The sequence below is a fragment of the Fopius arisanus genome, unplaced genomic scaffold (genome assembly GCF_000806365.1).
Source record: "Fopius arisanus strain USDA-PBARC FA_bdor unplaced genomic scaffold, ASM80636v1 scaffold00148, whole genome shotgun sequence".
Classification (NCBI taxonomy): Eukaryota; Metazoa; Arthropoda; class Insecta; order Hymenoptera; family Braconidae; genus Fopius; species Fopius arisanus.
Window position 1 is genome coordinate 190212 of NW_011887887.1, and position 19960 is coordinate 210171.

The window sequence follows — 19960 nt, forward strand, 5'->3', positions numbered from 1 at the left end:
AATCAGTCACGGGGAATTCACTTGTAATTATTATCACTCGCTTATTCACTCAATTTGTTGTGGTTTTTTTTTTCCTCCTGGTGATTAATCGAGACGTCTTGTCATAAATTGAAGTCAGTGCGATCGCCGATGCGTCTGAATACTTATTGAAAAGAACTCGTACTCTCTGGCCCCTACCACAATCCTTCGCTTCACACTACTGACGTTCTTTAGTACACAGTCAACCCAAGATTGCGTGTTTTACTCATTTACTCTCTCCCTCATTTACGGCTTTTCCCCCTGCGCGTGCCACGCCGTCTGGGAAGGGATTTCATTCCTAACCGTCTCGTCTCGACGCTGTAATTGTCATTAATTGATCGCCGTTTGATTATCCTGGGGTGGGAGTTATCGATCAGTGTAATGACGTTTATCTATCAACTTGAGGGATCGATTGATCCTCTTGGAAATCACTTATACCCGGCGCCAGGGCAAATCAATGAATCGTCATTACACGCGAAATCTATTTTATTATTTCACACGCCAATGTCATTATGTCGGATAATTTTAATTTTACGGCAATTTTAAATGCGGTATTTAAAGAATTTTATCAAGCTTGAGGTGATTTGATTTTTTCTCTCAATTTTTTTATTTTTCTTGTAATTATTCTTTAGAAATTGATTGAGGTTTAATTCAAGGAAAATAGTGAATTCGGTAGTGGAAATTAGCGATTTCTTGGTGTTCTTCTTTGAACTGGAAAGGAAGCCGATGCAGTATATGGAATCGGTGTTGGTTTACTGCGGTGAAAATTCAAGTTGCCCGGCTGGAATGAAACTATTGCGAGCAGGCGCAACGCTTCCTGCAATAACTTTTCACGTTACTATACTTAGAACTGGAGAGCTTCGAGTTGTACAGTGTGCAACGAAACTCCATTTTGCACTGGATTGTTTTTCCTTCTTTTTGCCATCCCGATTTAAATTTTCGAGTTTATCTGTTTGCTCTTGTCTGTGAATCGCGAAAAAGTTCTTCCATGGAAAAAAGTCTAGTTTTTCCACCATTCCATTTACGTAACTCGTTGTCAATTGATGTAATAGTCGTTCATCATTTTTTTCAAATGAAATTCCCTTCGACAATTGTTTGAAATAATTTTTTTAACATGCACTTTCCACGATTGTATAATTCTCCAGTGACTTCTGACCTGCAACCTTGGTCTGGCCCCTGGCCTACATTAAACCCAAAAGATCGGTTCCTCGTTGATATGGGTATACACTGGTCCAACAACAATTGTCCGGTACCCGTACACACCAGAATCATCAATTCTTTATTTAGCGACTTCTTTCACTTTTTCAACCGGTTGAAAATAACTTATAAAAATCATGAAACGTAGGAGTAGTCCTTCCCGACATATCGATAATTGTCCAGGTCAGTCGATGGTCAGCCTTGACTCCATTACCTTAATAAGAAAAACCGAATGCGAAATCTATCGGCATTACTATAACTAGAACATCACTGCTGGGATAGACCAACGTGTTGTCGATGAGATCGTGATAATTATTCGGCACGCCATTCTCGAGTTGAAATTGGAGATAAAAATTCCGGGTGTCGGATCGAATTATCGAATTATCAATGATTGAAAAAATCGTCATGATGAGATTAACGATAAATTAATGATAAAATTTGATGAGGAACATACCAGCGCGGAAGATCTCGCCACATCCATCGCAACGGCTTGCAAATTGGGCATCATAGCAATTGCCGCAGTAGATCTTGTCGACCTTGCTTCCAAACTGTTTGTCCACCAAGGAAACCCTGCACTTGTGGCAGAGGAAGCAGGCCTCGTGCCAGTGCTTGTCCTTGTACGACAGATCCTGCATTAAAAAAAAATAATCCATTGAGCATCAATCGTTGACAATAACAAATAGCGTGTTAACATGATTGTCAGCGTGAAAAGATTATTCCAGAATATTTCAACATCGGTTATAATTCTTGTTGACACTCGACATTTATATTATTTTGGCTCGGAAATGTGATGCCCTGGGGGATGACGAAAATTCAAAGCCTGTGGTGTTTCGTTTCTCAGTGCGTTGGTGGGTTACGACAAAAATAATCATAAGCGATAACACCAGAATGGAGAAAGAGGGAGATATCGTGGTGCTTGCATCGGGAAGAATTTCTATTTCTAGGAGTGAGTAAGTCGACACCAGGAGCATCGGTGTGCCGTGTGAATCCGAGGATGTTGTACGATTTGTCGAGTTATGCGCGTTATTGGCACGATTTAACGGACTATTACGTTCCACCAGATTCTCGAGATCCCCATTGTAATCCGTGATCTGACGATTGGGCTTATTTTCCCCGACTATTATTTCATTCGATAGGATTTTTTAATTTTTTTTTTTTTATCGATTGAATTACCTTTGAGTCTATGCCGATGATCTTGTTGCACTCTTCGCATCCGTTGGCAAAAATGCTCTCGTAACACTTGATACAATACGGATGCTCGTCTCGTAGTACATACCGTTGTCCAGTGAGAGATTCGTCGCATTGCCAGCAGCAAAAGTGGCCGCTGTGCCAATCCTTGTTCATCGCCTTTGTGTATTCTCCACTGAAAATCAACTGCAACAATGAAAATAGAAAAATAGAAATTATTATCACTGATTCAGCTGTTCACGGGAATCATTTGTAATTGAGTCAGCCATTATTCTCGCGCTGTGTACCCCAGATATGTACCTTGAATGAGTGATGTTGTATGTGCTGGCTGAGTATATTTGGGTAATGCGTTAAACCGGTAATTACGATTGATAAGAACAAATAGACTTGAGAATTGGTTGAGAAAATTTGATGCTGCTGTCAGACCGATTATTATCTCCCGGTATTTTAACCGCTAACTCTTACGATTACTCGAAATCACGAAATGTCAAGCAAATTTGGATAAGCAAATTTTTATATGCACGGTGAAAAATTCGTTGCAATTGCAATAACAAATTTTTCACCGTGGGATGATGAATTGGGGGAGGAGTAATTTTTGTGGGAGAAAAAAATGGGGTAAAACGGTGTTGCCTTCAGCCAGCACATACTCGTCGATGGCGGTGTGGTTGTTGGGGGTGTTGTCGACCTCCGTGATCGTGACCTCCGCGTTCTGATCGTGGCTCTCCCTGCGTTTCGTCGTCTTCTTCACTTTGCGAGTTTTTCGCTCCGTGGTGAACACAACACTGCTGTCTACATCCGCCATTGTCTTTAATTATCTTTCAATGAAGTTAAATCAAACAGAAGTATCAAACAATCAACAGGCCGGACCGGAACTTCGGGGGTGGCTAACTCTTTTCAACAGGGTGGTGAATTTTTTTTTCTTTTTCTTTCTCTCTTTTTCTTTTTTTTCGGGAGCAAACCGCGTTGCTTTCGAAGTTTGCGAACTGACTGAAATCTAGGAACAAACCGACCTGGGCGTCATCTCATATCGGGACGCTATTTTCGGCGTCCCGACGACTCCAGAATATTTTCTCCCTCCTCTCATTACCCCTCGTCACGCAAAATAGTACCTCTACCCTCTCTTCTTACGTTATTCATCCATTGGGAGAGACTGGCGTTTACCACCACTACCCAATTTTCACCCATCTTCCTCGGATTTGAGAAGTCGTGGTGGAGTCAGGGTGATGCAAGTGTGCCGGGTGCAAGAATTCTCTCTGACCACCGAATGGGAGAACATAGATTATTATAGAGCTTCTTCATTTTTAACATCCCAATGGAACCGAATGGAACCACCAGATCCATCAAATTCATTACGTAATTTTTTTCAATCGTCAAAAGACTAAAATCCCAGAGGATCTCTGTAGTCAAATGTATTTTTGGGCCGATGGTGGTCTTAATTAAGTCATTCCACTGGTGTCTCGAGGAATTCCAGATTTGATATTACAACCCCACCCTTGCTCTCTTATTCTATACGGCCTCCTGCAAGAATAGCCCGACCCCGGTATTATACGGTACTTGACTCGGGTTACAAAATCGTTATTTACGGGGATTAATAATAAAACGGAGTCATAAAAAATTGGTGTGAGCCTGGGGACGAGCGTAAACAAGTGGACTGGAATTTTTTCGCACATCACCAACGATATAGGAGGGTTAATGGGGAAGGGAGGACTGGAGAGGATGAACGAGCGATGGGTGAGCACACGTCGATTTGATACTGTGCCAAGCAGGTGGTTTTTTCAAACGATCTGTCGGGTGGAGGTTGAAACACAGTGGGTGGATGATGGGGGAATAAAACGAGTTGAGTTTTAACCACTCACCGTGGAAAATGCCATGCTAAGTGGGTCGGTATTTTCCACGCATCACCAATGTCTCGGGGCCCTACGCCATTTCCATTTTTTTCAACTTCTCCCTAAAAATTGAATTGACGAAAAAAAAATCTCTCAATGGATTTGCCGATTTTTAGCGGTGAAAAATCCTGGATTGAATGAAGGTTTTTTTTTTGTCTTGATTAGCCCAAAATCGCTAACGTGGGGAGATTGATATTTTAGTCTTCCCCACGTGACGCTTTTGAGAGTCACACGGCACCACAAAATGCGTGTCGTTTATGGGAGGAGAAGTTGTGACTTTGTGGAGATTAAACAGTGGTTTAGAGAGGTGTTTCTAGTTTTCGGGCAGAGAAAATCGGTACAGAAGGAGCTTTTCTTCCAATTTATCTGGAATTTTGAATTTTTGGGGGGAGATATTATCTCCAAAAAATGCCGAATGGCAATTCTCTATTGAGCGACCATTGATTCCGCATATATTCGGTTCAATTGTGCCAATAAATCCCTCATTTGTCCCCTGTGTCCCCAAAATCAAGGGGATCACCTGTGAAATTCGAGCAATGAATGTACAATTACAATATTTCATAACCTATTGACTCACTGAGTAATTTTATGCGTCAATAGTTTATACGTTCATGACTATTATCTCACAGAGTCAACGATTGATTGTCTCCTGCATGAAGCCACGGGGAAATTGGCCAAATTTCAATGTATTATTTTCTACACGAGTTGACGTCAACAGTACAAAACAATTAATTACGGTGATCATTATTGCCTGATATATTGTGTACTTTCCCTTTGTCTGTTTCCATCAGTATTTACCGTGGCTAATGATATTAAAAGGCAAACCAACGAATTACAATAGAATTCCAATGCAATCAATAAAATTCCACCAGAAAGACAAAAAATATCGAAAATTACCCAAAACGCTTTGTTGCTCTCTTGATTATGGGGTATGCAGTATTGAATTGGTGCATTTCGAAGTTGATCCACATCTTCGGCATCCAAAAACTCTTCATCGATCGACTCATCTCCATTATCGAGTGACAACTGCGAAAACTCGTCGTTTAATCCAACCGCAGAATTGCCAAATGGTTGGACTCTCCGGTTGTCTGAACAATGCCCTTCAAACAATGGAATATTCCGGTCATATTGACAATTCACCTCACTGACAGTTGGATCATCGAGTGAGCGTGACTTTGGAAAACGTTTACTCCGGAATGATTTTCTACCGTTCCTCTGTTTCAATCCAATATCCCTTATGCCCTTGGATCGAAGTGCCTCGAACGTGAATTCATCGTCTCCGTCAAAATTCGTTTGCACGTGGACGGAAACACTTGATCTACTCGCCGATATCGACCCCTCACTGTCAGTCGGTGATGTATTGGTCCATTCGTCTCGGAAAGAATAATTTCCCAGCGTCTGCACCGAAATATCTGATTTCCTCCGATCGGGATCACGCTGACGTTTTGTTTCCTTTCGGGAAAGATTTTCAGCTGATTTACTGATCTCGGCATTCCTCGATTTCAGTCTCGTTGGCTTTCGTAAAACCGCACTTCCGCTTTTCTGGGCTCTCGGACGTTTATGGGACGAAGACAATCCCTCGAATTTCTCAGAATGAATCATGCGAGTCTCTTCGCTATTCAGAAGATCTCCCTGAAGCAGAATAGTGTCCATAAGTAAATCCATTGATTTCGGTTCGCTCTTCTTCACTCTTTTCTTACGCAGTCTTCTGGTTATTTCCGCATGTTCTTCTAGTGAAGATCTCGCTGAGGACGAGTAATTACGATCATCATCTTGACAGTCGAAACACTCTTTGCTATCCAAATCGTCCTCTGAATCATTGAATGATCCAGTGAATTCAGTAGAAGAATGCGAAGCTGAAGGCTTCTGAGGTAATACTGATGTCAGGGTCAGAGGACACTCTGGTCTGATGACCTCTTCAACGGATTTGTCACCGCCATCAAGTGTCTGTTGGACTTCACCCTCGATTACGTCATGATCAAAGTCCATGCTGAGACGGGAATCTGGTCGGGACAATCCCAGGGCATCTCGACTGCTGATTTCTGAAAGGGTCGAGCCATCCCCATAACCATGACATCTCAGTTCACTTCTTACTCTAATACTATACTCGTGAAGATTCTCCAGTTTATTTCTCGCACTTCGGGGCATCCTGATGTCCCCCGAGTGGGTAATTCCGCATATTGAATCATGAAAGCTCGGGGTCTCGATGACGGAGTCATGATAGGACAGACATGGAGCTGGTGAAGCTCCAGCATCAGTGGTTACCTGTTTCAGAGCAGTCAGCAGCTCAATGACACCCACGCAACCAACGAGAATGGACAGCATCAGGCCCATTTTTTGGAATTAATCAACTTCATTAATTGTAATTGATGGAAAATTATGAATGCCCGGTTGTAACTTCACATGATTGAGTGGAAAAAGCACGTTGACACAGGTGCTGAATTGCGTAAGTCGTCTACACCCACATCTTCAGACGGACTTTAGATAATTCCAACACAGCTTTATGAGCTATTTCATGATTTAGCGAGCATCGCTACCAGCGCCAATTCCCAACGAAACACCATCCCCATCATCCTCCTCTCGTCATTATTCGAGATTCAATTGTCAATCATTTTCCATCACCTAGTAATTAGTTTTTAGGCCGGTTGCACCCGGTTAATATAAGTCACGAGCCACAACTGATTTGGATTTGAGTTTTGTTCCTTCACAAAGTCAGATCGAATGTATAACTGGGCTACACAGGTCTCCACTCTGTCAGTATTACGATTGCGTATTTCGGCTAGATGATGACGATGACACGGGGCCAAACGCACATCCCGGGGCTATCCGCTAAAATTAGGGTGTCCCTGAATGAGCAAATGTCCTTAAGGCTACGACCACAAGTCAATCGATAATTTACCGAATTAATTAATGGGTTACGAGGCTTGGCAGCTGTCAATCTCGTGACCGTGTTCCAAAAGACTTTTACGTGTACAATCGAATTCATTCTGACAACTCATACTTTTCTCTTTGATGTTGTGTGCGTGTCGGAGGAGCAGTTCCTTCAATCAGGTGAACTTTGTTGAACAGAATGTTTCATTTATCCGCTGCGACAGATCTTCAACGGCAATACCAAGTTCTCGAAATAACTTGGCTGTTTGGCTTTGATCATTCAGAGAGAGTATCGAATTCCTGAGTCGTTTAATCGTATTGTCGGGCAACCGGTACGAATGAATGTTCGCTAGGGCGTTGGGATAGTATTTTATTTTCGGTTACTTCATCATCGGTTACGTGTCGACGTCAGACGATCATCATCCATACGCGCTTTTGCGCTCGGTACGAAAAATCTGGCTTTACGCCAGATATTGGGCAGACGGTTTTCAACGGGGAGAGAATCTATCGAACTCGCGATAAGAATTATATTTGTAATCCACTCAGGTCGAGGGTAGGAAATAACTCGGCTCAAACAAAATCACTTGAGACAGGTTGAAAAATCAGGGAAGGTTCATCCTAAATATCCTTTCGACATAATTGACACGTCCTCTTTAAAACTCGATTATCCTCCGACTGTTTTTTTTTTCATCGAACTGCCATTATAGTGATCCTCTTTTCCATTTCGATTTATTAGAATTGACACCATCCGCTCGATTCTCGAAATAAATAATTGGAAAACCGGCATGCGACATTGGTGGTATAATGGTCAAGTGCAAATACCAAGAATGTGTGGCTCGTTGTACTCGCAACCCTTAGCATTAGCTATGAGATATCCAACACCATCCAACTCAATTATTTCCGTGCCAAACTCACAGAAAAAAATACTGTCGACCAAGCGGATTTATTCATTACAAGAACACATGCTCCTGTCAATTTTTCAACGTGAAAACCAATTTTGACATGAACTTTCAGCAATTTTACCGTGCAATTGAATTCTGAAATTGAGTTGAATTGGGAATTCACGTGATATCGTTAATGGAAATTAGAAAAAAAAATCCAGTGTAAACGAACCCAACAGATTTTTATTTCTTCCAGTTTAAAACCACTTGACCCCAAAGTCCCTTTACACGCGATCTCATCACGTGAACAGTGCAAACCCCTTTTTTCCGCATTGACTCGTCCTTGACACGGTAACACACAGTACCAGGTGTTAGGATTCCGTGTTGTAAAATCACGCTTGTTTAACGAAACAATTTCAGAAGGCAAATCAAATATTTAGTTTATCTCGAGTGCAATAGAACCGTTTGAATTATCCGACTGCACAGTGGAAATTCTATATTTTCACCATGTGTTTGAATTTTTTGACAAGATTAATGGATGTAAGTGGGTGGAATGCCCCATTTTTATTCCGATGATCTATTTTTATTCGCCAATAAACTGTCGATTTTAAGTGACTGAGGTATGCGCCGACAAAAGCTGACAAAAAAGTTTGCATGCTTTTTTATTTAATGGGAAATATCATGAGGCGTTTTCTGTGGGGAATTCAATCGGTACTTCTCGGGATAAATGGATAATTAAAGGAAATGGTAAAGCTTTTGGCCGATTCAATGAATCTAAGAACTTACCGAAGTGTCAAATAAATAAAATTAGTGGTATGAAAGATTTAATGGACTCGGTATTTGTTGAGAGACTTTTCGATGACTGGCTCTAAATAATCGGCAAAAGAAGCGGCTCTGGATGGATCAGAGTATTCCGCATGTGGTGGGAATATGTAGAATTCAAAATAGATATTACCGAGGCAAGTATTTGATGTTGAACGGAAGGTAGTAGAATTTCCTTTTGGATCAAAACCAAGCCGCCAATTTTCCCCGGAAATTGGAAGATAGATTACCGTTAGCGGGGTGAGGAAAGGTGAGGGGCGGGGGAGAGAAATAAAAAATAAAAACGTAACCACAAGTGGGAAAAGCTTCAATCGATGAGCCGAATAAATGAGAAAAGTCCCGTCTCATGATGCATAAAGCATTTGTCCCTGGAGCTCAGGAGATTGGTGAGATATTCCGCAGTTTCTCATCTCTCGATCCCCTAAATTTTATTTTAGAACAATCTAAATAAAGACCGTATGTGGCCCACTTGCAGATCCGTCAGACGACCGCGACAAACTAGTTAACCACGACATTGCTTTATTATTCACATAATTCCACTGATATTTCGAGATGTTTTTCTAATTCTCGCTGAACCGAAGGCAATCTAGAATTTGCACCTCGCGTTGTCCGCAATGCCATTTCCGTTTTTACGAGACGAGTACACAAGCCGATGGCCTCGTAGGATAATTTTTTTTGAAAAAAAAAAAACGCAGGGCAAATAACAAATATTTATTCGGGGTAAACAGTGGGTAGGAGTTGCGTTTCTTGTAAAGGCTAGGAAAAATAATTGAATATTCTCGTTTGTTCTTTACATAGAAATTACTATAGGTTTTCCAAAAATTCAGCAATTTTCCGCTGCCAAATTTAATAAGGTACATTCGATGTTGAAGTCTTACAAATTTCGAAGTTATCTTTTTATTAATAGTGTGAGATTCAAGCGCTCCATTCGGAGGATTGAAAAAGCAGTGATGATTCCAGTTGAGGCCGATAGAGAAGAGCTCAAGCAATGGATAATTCAGGGAGGAGTTTCAGTCAAGAGATAATCAGACGAGTCTGACCTCTACTGGCATCATCCCCCTAAATTATCCCTCGCATGATATCAAATTTATGTGCAATGATCTTTGGGACGTATTATAGCGATTTAATGATGGAATCAATGATAAATTACCTCATCACAAGCTGCACATCTTGGCTTGAGCTCCTCGGCGTAGTGCCTCTCGCAGTACAATGTATCGTCATGAACACAATACGCTAGATCAACGAGCAATTCGTCGCAATGTGTACATTTAAAGCACACGGGGTGATAAAGTTGTCCGCGTTTACTGGCCATTACCACCAGGCTCCCGTACTTCAGGGGTTCGTGGCAGGCACCACATTCCTGAAATAATTCATATCGTTATCATCAAGATTATCTCATTTCATGGCATGTCCGCGAATTTTTGGGCTTTTGCTTTTGGATCATCACTCCAACCAATCCAACTCACTTGATTTCTTTCGAAGACTTCTTGAACAGTTCCTATGTCAAGTGCAATCTCATTTCTAGCTGCCATAAAGTCATCAGCACTTGCTGAATGCTGAGGATCCAGGTGTCTGCAGTATGCCCTTGCTAAATCCTGTTTTGGTAATTGGGTCGACAACTGGCGATCCCTGTGACGCTCCCCCTGAGTACCAAGTCTCGGTACTGATATTTCTGGTAACATTGAGAAGTACTCCTCCACCTGGCAACCAGCACTCGTATTATTCATCGTTATTATCACTCATTCCAATCGTTGTGTTTACGTTAAAAAATTGAGATTGATTATTTGGCATGGAGCTGGTACTACCACTCAACCAGATCGGGCATTAACAATCGTAAATTATCAAATTGCGGTAGTGCACATGGTCATTAATATCGTTGAGGCTAAATAGAATTATTGGCGATAAAAGACCGTAGCTTTGCGGTAGTCATTACGGTGTCACATGCACATTACACTCGAGTTATGACGTATTTTCGATATATTGAACTCTGGCGGGAGTCCAAGAGCCAGTCGGGTGAACACATCGTGCATTCGTTTATCCCCGAAAAATTTTTTTAACGCGTTCTTTCATTAACCAATTTATCAAATGTTTACTAAAAAAATCCCAGAGTCACGTGTTTGGGGTATTCAGCGGGGGAGTTCGTGCAGCGAAAAATCTTTTGATGTTCTATTTAAACGGTTGTCGTTTTGTTTAGTGTACCATCGCGATGCGTGGGGGCCGGTTCTTTTGATTATTTGCAGCCAAAAAGAAAGGAAATTTATTTTCAGACTCGTGATGTCAAATGTTTTTAGCAAAAACCTTTTGGTTTAGCCGTTATTTGGATTATTTGATTTGGAGGATGCCTCGTGCACGTTTATGGAAGGCAGTGACTAGGTTGAAAATTAGGATGAATTAAGAGAGTTAATTGAGTGAGTTGATCACCTTGTTTGGTGGTAGACCTGGTGGTGCCCATGCCAGTCCCCTTTCACGTGGTTCGAAGCCAACGTAATTGTTCGTCCCATCGCCTTTGAGGCCCAAACGTGCCCGTACCGACACCCACTCCTCGTGACACACATCGTGGGCTTCCTTTGGACATTTACAGCTCGTGCAATTTTTCCTGGAAATTTTTCAGATCATCCACGTCATTATTTATCGATTCAATTCAACCAAATAGTCGGTGATGGCTCGTGGAAATTACAGACCGCTTTATAGGGTAGTGATCAATATTTACTTGTGCACCTTTCATTAGGCGTTACCGCTCTCTCATAAAAATTTATCTCGGACGCCATTGGTGGTTGCGATATTTTTCCTCCCTTATTTTTAGCCAGCGCATACAATGTTGTGCTTTTATTTTGGGAATATTAGGGTCTCGGAGGGGATCCCCTCGGCACGCACTACCCAGGATATTTATCTCAGATTTTATCGAGATTCATCAACAAAATGCATTAAATGCTACCGGGTGCGACCTTCTATCGGATTTAATCTAATGAAAACTCGTGGGACTAGAATGATTCGATCGCACAAATCATTTTAACGGACCAATTTCTATTTTTTTTTTCTTTGTCCATGAGATATGGATCATCTGGAAGGATTAATTTACCTCCACCTTCATTTACCGAAAAGTAATCGGCACTAAAGATTCCGACACTTGTTGATGGATTTCTGGGGGCACCTGTCACTCACCGGACACGTGGTGTTGTAAATATATTTTAGTCCCTCGTGAGATTGTGAGGCTCATTTTTTGTCGAGGAAAATTACAACACAGTGGGAGCATAATATCAATAAGTCTATCAAAAGTCTGGAACATCGCCCGACATCATTCCTTTCTCTTTACATATTTTAAATGACGCACGCGGACATTAAGCCAAGGGATACATCGTAATTATATTCCCCGGAAATTCATCTTACCTCGATAATGTCAAGGCAATTTATTTCCTCATTAATTAATTGAAGTCTTGATTTTTTATTCCCATGATGAAAATATTTCGAGGGTACTACGTTAAAGAGAACATTTGCAATGACTTCATGGATGTATAAAAGGGAAATGTTAATGTTCCCCAGAGAACTCGTTATATCCAGATTTCCTCTGTACGATAGCTCAGGGAATTGTCCCAGGGGTGGCACTATTTAATGAGGTTTAACACCCGTTCAAAGGGGATTGGGGGTAAGTCTGTAATGTCGACACCTCAATTGAAATTTTCGAGAGAGAGTTGATGAGAGTTCCAAAGGGGTCCCCCCTCGATCCTTAAACGATCCCAGTGAGAGTTAAGATTAATTAAAAGTCTTGAAATTAATAACGAAAAGTTCGTGGCAGATATATCTCAGCTTCTCGGAAAAGGGAAGAATAAATAGATAAAGACTGATGTAGTATCGATTAGATAATAACTAGAAGTGGTATTATGTGCAAGGGGGGCATGGCACAAATGGCTGCGCCCTTTCAACCGGATCTATATTCTAAATGAGAGTAATCCGATTTGCAGGGTAATAAAGCACGTTCATGTATTTACGGTAAACATTGCGGGCAAATTAAAACTAGATGCTTTGAAACGATTGTGCAATATCTTTGACTTAATTCTATTTCTCTTGGTTGCAATTTTTCATTACCTAACAATGAGCTCGAATAGCTCAAATTGATCGAAGACCTTACAGTAAAGATGTAGAACCCTTACACAGGCCCATTTCATACCAGGCCAAGGTGCCAGAGTGAGATCAAGCCCTTCATCGAGGTGACATTTACCAATGGTAACACCTCTTCTCAATTCAGCCCCTGATATCGTTGGAAAACGATTTTTTCTATCCAACATTGGATTTCTCCTGCTCCTTGGTAAACCGTCTGCCGATTTAGCTCCCTGCTTTATTTCAGCACCAGACAAGGTCGTATACCTTTCACGACGATCGAGTGACGATGTTTTCCTGTATAAATCCTTTTCAGGAACAGAAGGACACCTTGTGCGCATCGTGTCGCGACAGTAGGGTGGACTAACCGGTCTTTTTTTTGGCTCGGGAATTTTTACACGTATGCCTTGTGGCTCACCGCCTGGTGAAGCAACACAGGACACCCTCACCTCCATCTTTGGTGAATCCTGAATACCCTGACCCTTTGGGCTCATTCTTGTGCCTGCTCCTGACAATAGGATTGGCGTCGTATGACGCCTCTGCAGTCGACCGTTCAGTGTGAATAATTCTATTCCTCACATCAACATTTTTCTCTCTCTATTTTCATTATATTTTTCTAATAGTCTCGACACTACCGTCTCTCATCGTATTCACTCCTCTACACTGGGGCAAAAAAAAACTACTTTTCACAATAAGGATTTACTCAGCACAAGAAAAAATTTAAAAAAAGTTTGATTAATCGATTTATAACTGGTGGGATGACATCAAAGAGATTGAATTAAACAGCCAATCAATTTCGATAAATTCTTTCCTTCTAGGAAATTGTTAAGTAACGACCTTGGAATGAAATGTGAAGATCCAACGCCCTCAGATATACATTTACTTCAACTCAATAAAATTGGAGTGCCTTACGATGTTCCCCGGGTGAATTATCATTGATACATCTGACATGTGAGATAGAGCTCTTTGTATTTCAGAATTACCAATGACCTTTTTTCACTTCTCGTTGGGGGTTAAAAATAAAAGCAGGCCATTTGATTAAATGTAAGAATACACTTGACGGTGAAACAATAAATATAATTTCATGCAAAAACTTGAGAATGACACGAGGAATATCGCGCAGGTGTTATCAAAAGAGGCCACGTTACCTCCTACGTTTCTCACTTTAGTGTCTATCTGCTGTACGGTAATGGAACAAGGGGGATCGGTAGCTCTGGCTAATGGCTATTAATTAGATAAATACTCGATGTACGAAGAGACTGTAATAGTCAGCGTTTAAAATAGTTTCGCACTTGTTCAGTAACATTTATTTCACTCCACGATAAATCACCCTGATTAATCAACAATTATTAAACGTTCCATCGGTGATTTATGACAATGAAAAATTTCATGCATATTGCATCTTTTGAGAAAGCTTCACCCACTCACACCTCTGACAGACCGATTTAACCGCTTGACACTGCCACTGTGCGATTAATCAGACATTATGCAAAATTTAATCACTAGCTCGGGCGATGGTACTTGATCTAGGTTACAATGGGATTTACGAAATATCAAAGAGTGCATCCGCAGAAGGAGTTTACTTCAAACTGGCGCCATACCGCCACAACGTAGATTGGAATACCTATACACACGGAAAACCTGTGGGCTAAAGACGCGCACGCGCTTCGATGTTAAAACTCACGACACGCGGTGTCATCTCTGCAGTTTTTAGATAAATTATCATTTTTCCCCCATTTCCTATTTTTGTTTCTCACAGGGAACGAAACTCGGAGCTAAATTTCTCCTCAAATTCACCTGCTCCTGTCAAAATCACAGTTGCATGCTGAAAATTAAACAATTAATTTTTTTTTGTTGCAGTGACTGAATGGCAGCTCCGACAGCTGATGCACGCAAATTTCAATGGAAATGCAGGAGATGGTGATGGCAACCGGAATTTCGGTATGACAGGGCAGCAGTGGAGATAACGACCTTGGAATAATTTTTTCTGGAGACTGGAACTGGTGGATGGTGCACGCTGGGTTTACGTAAGTTAGACTGAATCTAATAAGTTTGTTAATAAGAGGAGTGAGAAGTTGAGAGGCTCGGGTAGTTCCGTTCACACATGAAAGCGATGAGCTGAAAATCTCGGCGTAGTTGTAAGGCCAAGGTGGGGATTATGACATGACGTGATGGCTGTTTGGCAGAGACTTGACGGTTCGTTCCCTCCAATGTTCAAAAGACTCCCAGTATAGCATGTGGAGCAACGAAAATTTGTAGTTAGGGGTCGAGAATTATTTTAGCCGATGGAGATGCTATAAATCCATTCATAAGCTGTTTTGGTCTGTCATATCGTTAATCCACAAGTCCCCGTGAACTTCTCGACGATTGCCTTGACAGTGGAAAGCACGAGTGGTTTGCGGTGTTGACTGAAGGGCGAGTTGGGTTAAATTTCATATTCATTGCACGCCTTGATGAACGCCAATTGAATAGTGTCACTTCCTCTGTTAATGTTACTTTGTTTATTTCCATTGATTAATATAAATTATTCCCAGTGGTTAGGCTAGAATAGGAATTTGTCACGTGGAAGTTTAAACTTCTGATGACAATTTAGATCATCTAATGCCTCATCAATGGGATGTGGTTACCGAATATTTGAGGGTATATTTAGAAATTTATTATCATGAGATGAGAGGATGGTATGGCTCATAAACCATTTTCTCGGTCTGGGCTTGATTTCAAGTTTCTGTAGTTGCTGTTGTGATTTACGAGAGACTGAGAAAATAATCCCAACCCGCTCGTTCATTCAGCAATACTAATAGGTAAAGGGCACCGTACCTCAGGTTACACGAAAAAAAAAAGTAAAAAAAAAACAACTACACGAAAATAAAATGAATCTTTATTTTGAGAGTTGTTATGGCAAAATCTTAAAATAAGGTGAATTTTTATTTCTACGTAAACAGAATACTGTAAAAGTGATCGTAGGGCTTCCAGATGTTGTCGGGACACTTTTTTCACCCTATCTCATTTTAAAAATATTCAGTTATATGACAGGCCTGGTGAATGATGTCAATCATTCATTTCGATAGCCGTTTCACCGACTTTTATGCCGCAGTATAAAACATTCACTTTCCGATGAATGTTTACTCTTTGCTCGCACTGACAGGACCTTCTGTTTCGACTTGAATCACAGTTTAATGTCTTAATGACTCATCAAATGGTTCATAGCCTTGTACTACCAGTGACGCGATGAGGGAAGTGGGTGATGAGTTATTCCCTCTTTATCTCTCATCGTTTTTTTTTTCTTTTCTACAGAAGTAAAAAAAATATTTTCTTACACGGTAGGCGGCTGGGGATTACAGCAAGACCGACAAAAATTAACGTCACCGCTCATATTATCACAAAGCGATACTCCACTTTCTCGTACTGAAACAGTTCGTCTAGGTCCACGTCGTCTCACCGCAAAATTTCTCTCCCTCGACGGAAACTTGGCTGTTTTTTTCTTCTCCTCGTTCACTTCCCTCACCGATAACCCATCGTCCCAGACCATTTTCCGGTACTTTCAGTCATTCACAATGTGTAGACGAGACTCTAATGTTGACGATAAATCCCAGTGAACTCCCACTAGTCGTTACTGTGACACCGAGTTACACTTCTCCCACTCTTTGCGCCAGATACCGCAAATCGAATTCGAATAATCGGTTTAGCGATGAGATAGCTAAGGAATTTGCTCCCCCTCCCCCACCTTCAACCACAGAGATGCCTGAGGTTTTAAAAAATTATTTCCAATAAATCCCACGACATTCGATCTAGAGACCAGAGAGACAAAGTGAATGCAACTTATCACAAAGAGCTTGTTGTCTTATCTGCTCGCTGTTAGCTATAAATCTTCAATTATGCATGGCAACGCATATCAGATGAATCAAGTCCACTCGTTGACCGCACTCTATCCAACTGTCCAAACTACTCTAGAATCATTCGCGTTCGCATTCCGACTGACGCGTCCTTCCAGCTGCACTTCAGCTCCAAAGTTCCACTTCGTGTACCCGAGGAGAATGATGTAGGGAAAAAAAAATAAGAGAAAAAAAGCGCGAAGATGATATAGAGTGAGACTAACAAACGTCATCTATTGCACGTGAGACGACCTTCGCTGAGCGTTTTGCATTGCATGTGCCATTGTCCGTTCTTTCAGTATGACGTGTCGATAGATATGTGTGCGAAAAAAAGGAAAAGAAAAAACGAAAAAGCGATTGAGACACCACGCGTTACATTCAATGCGATACTTTCACTTTTCTGCCGTTGGGTGAAACATCGAAATATAAATATCGGTCATTAAACACATTTTGAAAGCATATTTCTTGGGTGGCTTGATTATTCACACTCCAACACGCCGATTCCAACGGCTCATTTCGTTCGAGTTCTTTTTTTTTTCACTTGTCATAGCGAGAAACTTAGGAACTGCTATCTCAAATCAATAAGGCCTTATCAGCTGCTCGGCTGCCTCTGACCAACTGTCAGAGTGCAGTTATCGCTGCAAATGTCTCAAATTCAATGGACGCTCTAGAATTTTTATCTCGAAAGATTTTTTCATGAACTAATCGGTTTTCTCTACTCGTTATATGACAAGTATAAATCTGATTCAGTGTCAGTCTAATCGGGATAACTGTCACGTTTTAAACGGAATTTCAATGAATTTCAAAGTGCATATTGTGAGATCGCAAGACTCACCCAATTCCATCAACTCTCGTAGATTTACAACATTCCTCAACCTCGTCATCTCCATCGTACGCATTTACGGCATCATGAACAATAGTCGTGTGTTTTCTCGCCTCCCATCTGGCCCCCATCATTCATTCAACCAGCGTTAATCCACTCAGACACTAGTATCCACTTGTGAATGGTTATTCTGTTTTCACACACAATTCGGCCTGCTTAGAGTTCACAAAAATTATTGAATTCTCGTGAATCTGGGGTAGAGTTAAACCGACATTTTCACAACAGTTTGATTCATCGGAGAAGCGAAAAAATTTCAGTATGGCGCTGGAATACCGACTAGAACATACTAAAAGTAACACCAAAACTCGTTTTATTCCATTTTGTCGCGGTGGGTCGTTTGGTTATCCCATTCGAGTCGCGATAGCGCGCCATATAGTGATGATCACATTCTAAATATAGACGGATATTGAAATTCACAACTTGTACGGCTCACCAGGTTCACAATGTGCAGCCTATCATCCCCAAAATTCATGTTGCAGATTTAAAATCCATTGGCAATTAGCATTAATGAAACTTGGTGGTTAGTTATCGTCGTTTAGAGATTATAGAGCACTCAATTTTAGCATTTGATCGGACGATACGATATGATACGAATGAAAGTGAATTTTTAAAACTCATGTCGTGAGAATGTGGAGGAACTCAAGTGGTCTGAGAGTCTAGGTTTATCAGTGGGTTTCCTCAAGGTTTCGTATCCAGTAATGCCTAACTACTATGTACCGTGTTTTATCATAAATATATTTAGTCACTGTCGTCACTGATAACGGTGGAATCGAGTCGGGCAATTCTGATAGGGCTGCCTAATTGGCCGATATTCGCCAATAACAGAGCGCTTCATTATATCTGATTTAAAAAAAACCATGGGTTTTGGAATTTCTTGACTTGAGAAGAGCGACTGGATAAAATGCGAATTTTCAATTGACAAAAGCGAGAAAACCTTTGATGTCATCCCCAGAATATTCAGAATGTAGGAGGCAAACACAAACGAAGACTACAAAGGAATGTATTACCAATGCCTCACGCATCAAATATATTCAGCAATTTAGTAAAAAACTGCAGTGTCATGTGCACTCCTCGTTGAAAACTCGTCTGTGTGTTCAGCGTCATCAGTAAAAACACTGTTCACCATGCACTTTCGAGAAAACACTTGAAACCACTGTCTTTCAGTGTGAAATGCGAGTCAAAAAACGCAATTTCAGACTTGACGGGACAGCGCATTCCCAAGGACTGAATGAAAATGCGCAAGTGATGAGGAAAAAAAAAATTACTCGATTATCCTACAATCAAGGTAGACGTAATTGCCCCAACGGTGACGACCACCATATTCACTCAATTAGCATTTTTCAAACTGCAGTTCATATCGTGAAGTGTTGCTGCTTTTATTTATTTTTTCTTCACTTTACCACGTGGCAATAACTGCAACTTCACCCACGAATAAGACGTGTGTGATGTCTCACCCAGTGTTGAGTTAGCCAACTCCAATCTGCCCTACTCTCTTCGTTTACATTCGCCAAGTGTACACATAATCCACGAAAAAGGTCACCGCAAACCTTTGGTTTTTCTTCTCCAGAAAATTATTCAAGAGAAAAAAATTTTTTAAATTGCGCCAGTCAAATCTTCTCTGTGAAAAACAATTCTTTCTCGGAGTATCGCCTCAGGACGGTTGACCCCATGTCAATAGCGAATTGAAGCGAAATTGTCTTTATTGAGCGTTAAACACGGACTATAAACTAGAATAAATTCGACGATTAACTTCAACGATTACCTCTTAAACTAATTATACGTTGCATTACCCTTACCGCCAGTTATGCGGTGAAAAACCAGGACAAGTCTCGCCGCACAGTAAACACGGCTGGCCATCCTCAAGGTCTGTTATTTGCACGGTCTAAAACAGAAAATTTAACCCATTGAAAATATAAATGAGAATAAGAAAAAATGGATGGCCTCACGTCTCACGGCATTGGCTTTCTGCGTTCACGGAAAATTCTCGGAATAAGGGACAACAAGAGGGGATAAGACATTCGGTGATGTAAACAATGTGTTGAAAACAGTGAGAGACGTGAGGACAACCAGTCGAATATGGGCTGTGCACCCACGTGGACTGGATTCGATTGACGTATATTATTCTGGACATGTCCAAATATCGACTAGATGATTTTCGAGTTCATACGGAGTGAAGAGGTAATTTTATTTATTGAATTATTTATGGAAAACCCATGGGACAGTGACGGTAACGTGAGAAAAACCGAG

The 19960-nt window shown here is 41.1% G+C and overlaps 1 protein-coding gene across 9 annotated transcripts in view; it reads right to left on the minus strand.

Annotated features, from left to right (window-relative positions):
• The window catches only part of Lmpt (Limpet), a 29708-nt gene that overhangs the window by 4186 nt on the left and 5562 nt on the right, over positions 1-19960 (minus strand). For 3 of the 9 annotated variants that reach the window (XM_011314153.1, XM_011314152.1, XM_011314148.1), the window contains 6 exons: positions 19510-19595; positions 11285-11459; positions 10330-10563; positions 10014-10223; positions 2389-2589; positions 1670-1844 (listed from right to left, as the gene is read on the minus strand). In XM_011314153.1, coding sequence (XP_011312455.1) covers positions 1670-1844; positions 2389-2589; positions 10014-10223; positions 10330-10563; positions 11285-11459; positions 19510-19595 — 1081 coding nt within the window. Of the gene's footprint in view, positions 1-1669; positions 1845-2388; positions 2590-3050; positions 3405-5186; positions 6966-8827; positions 8916-10013; positions 10224-10329; positions 10564-11284; positions 11460-12946; positions 14540-16275; positions 16936-17665; positions 18307-19509; positions 19596-19960 lie in introns of those variants that run through there. The other 6 variants (XM_011314154.1, XM_011314151.1, XM_011314150.1 and 3 more) reach the window with 6 other exon arrangements.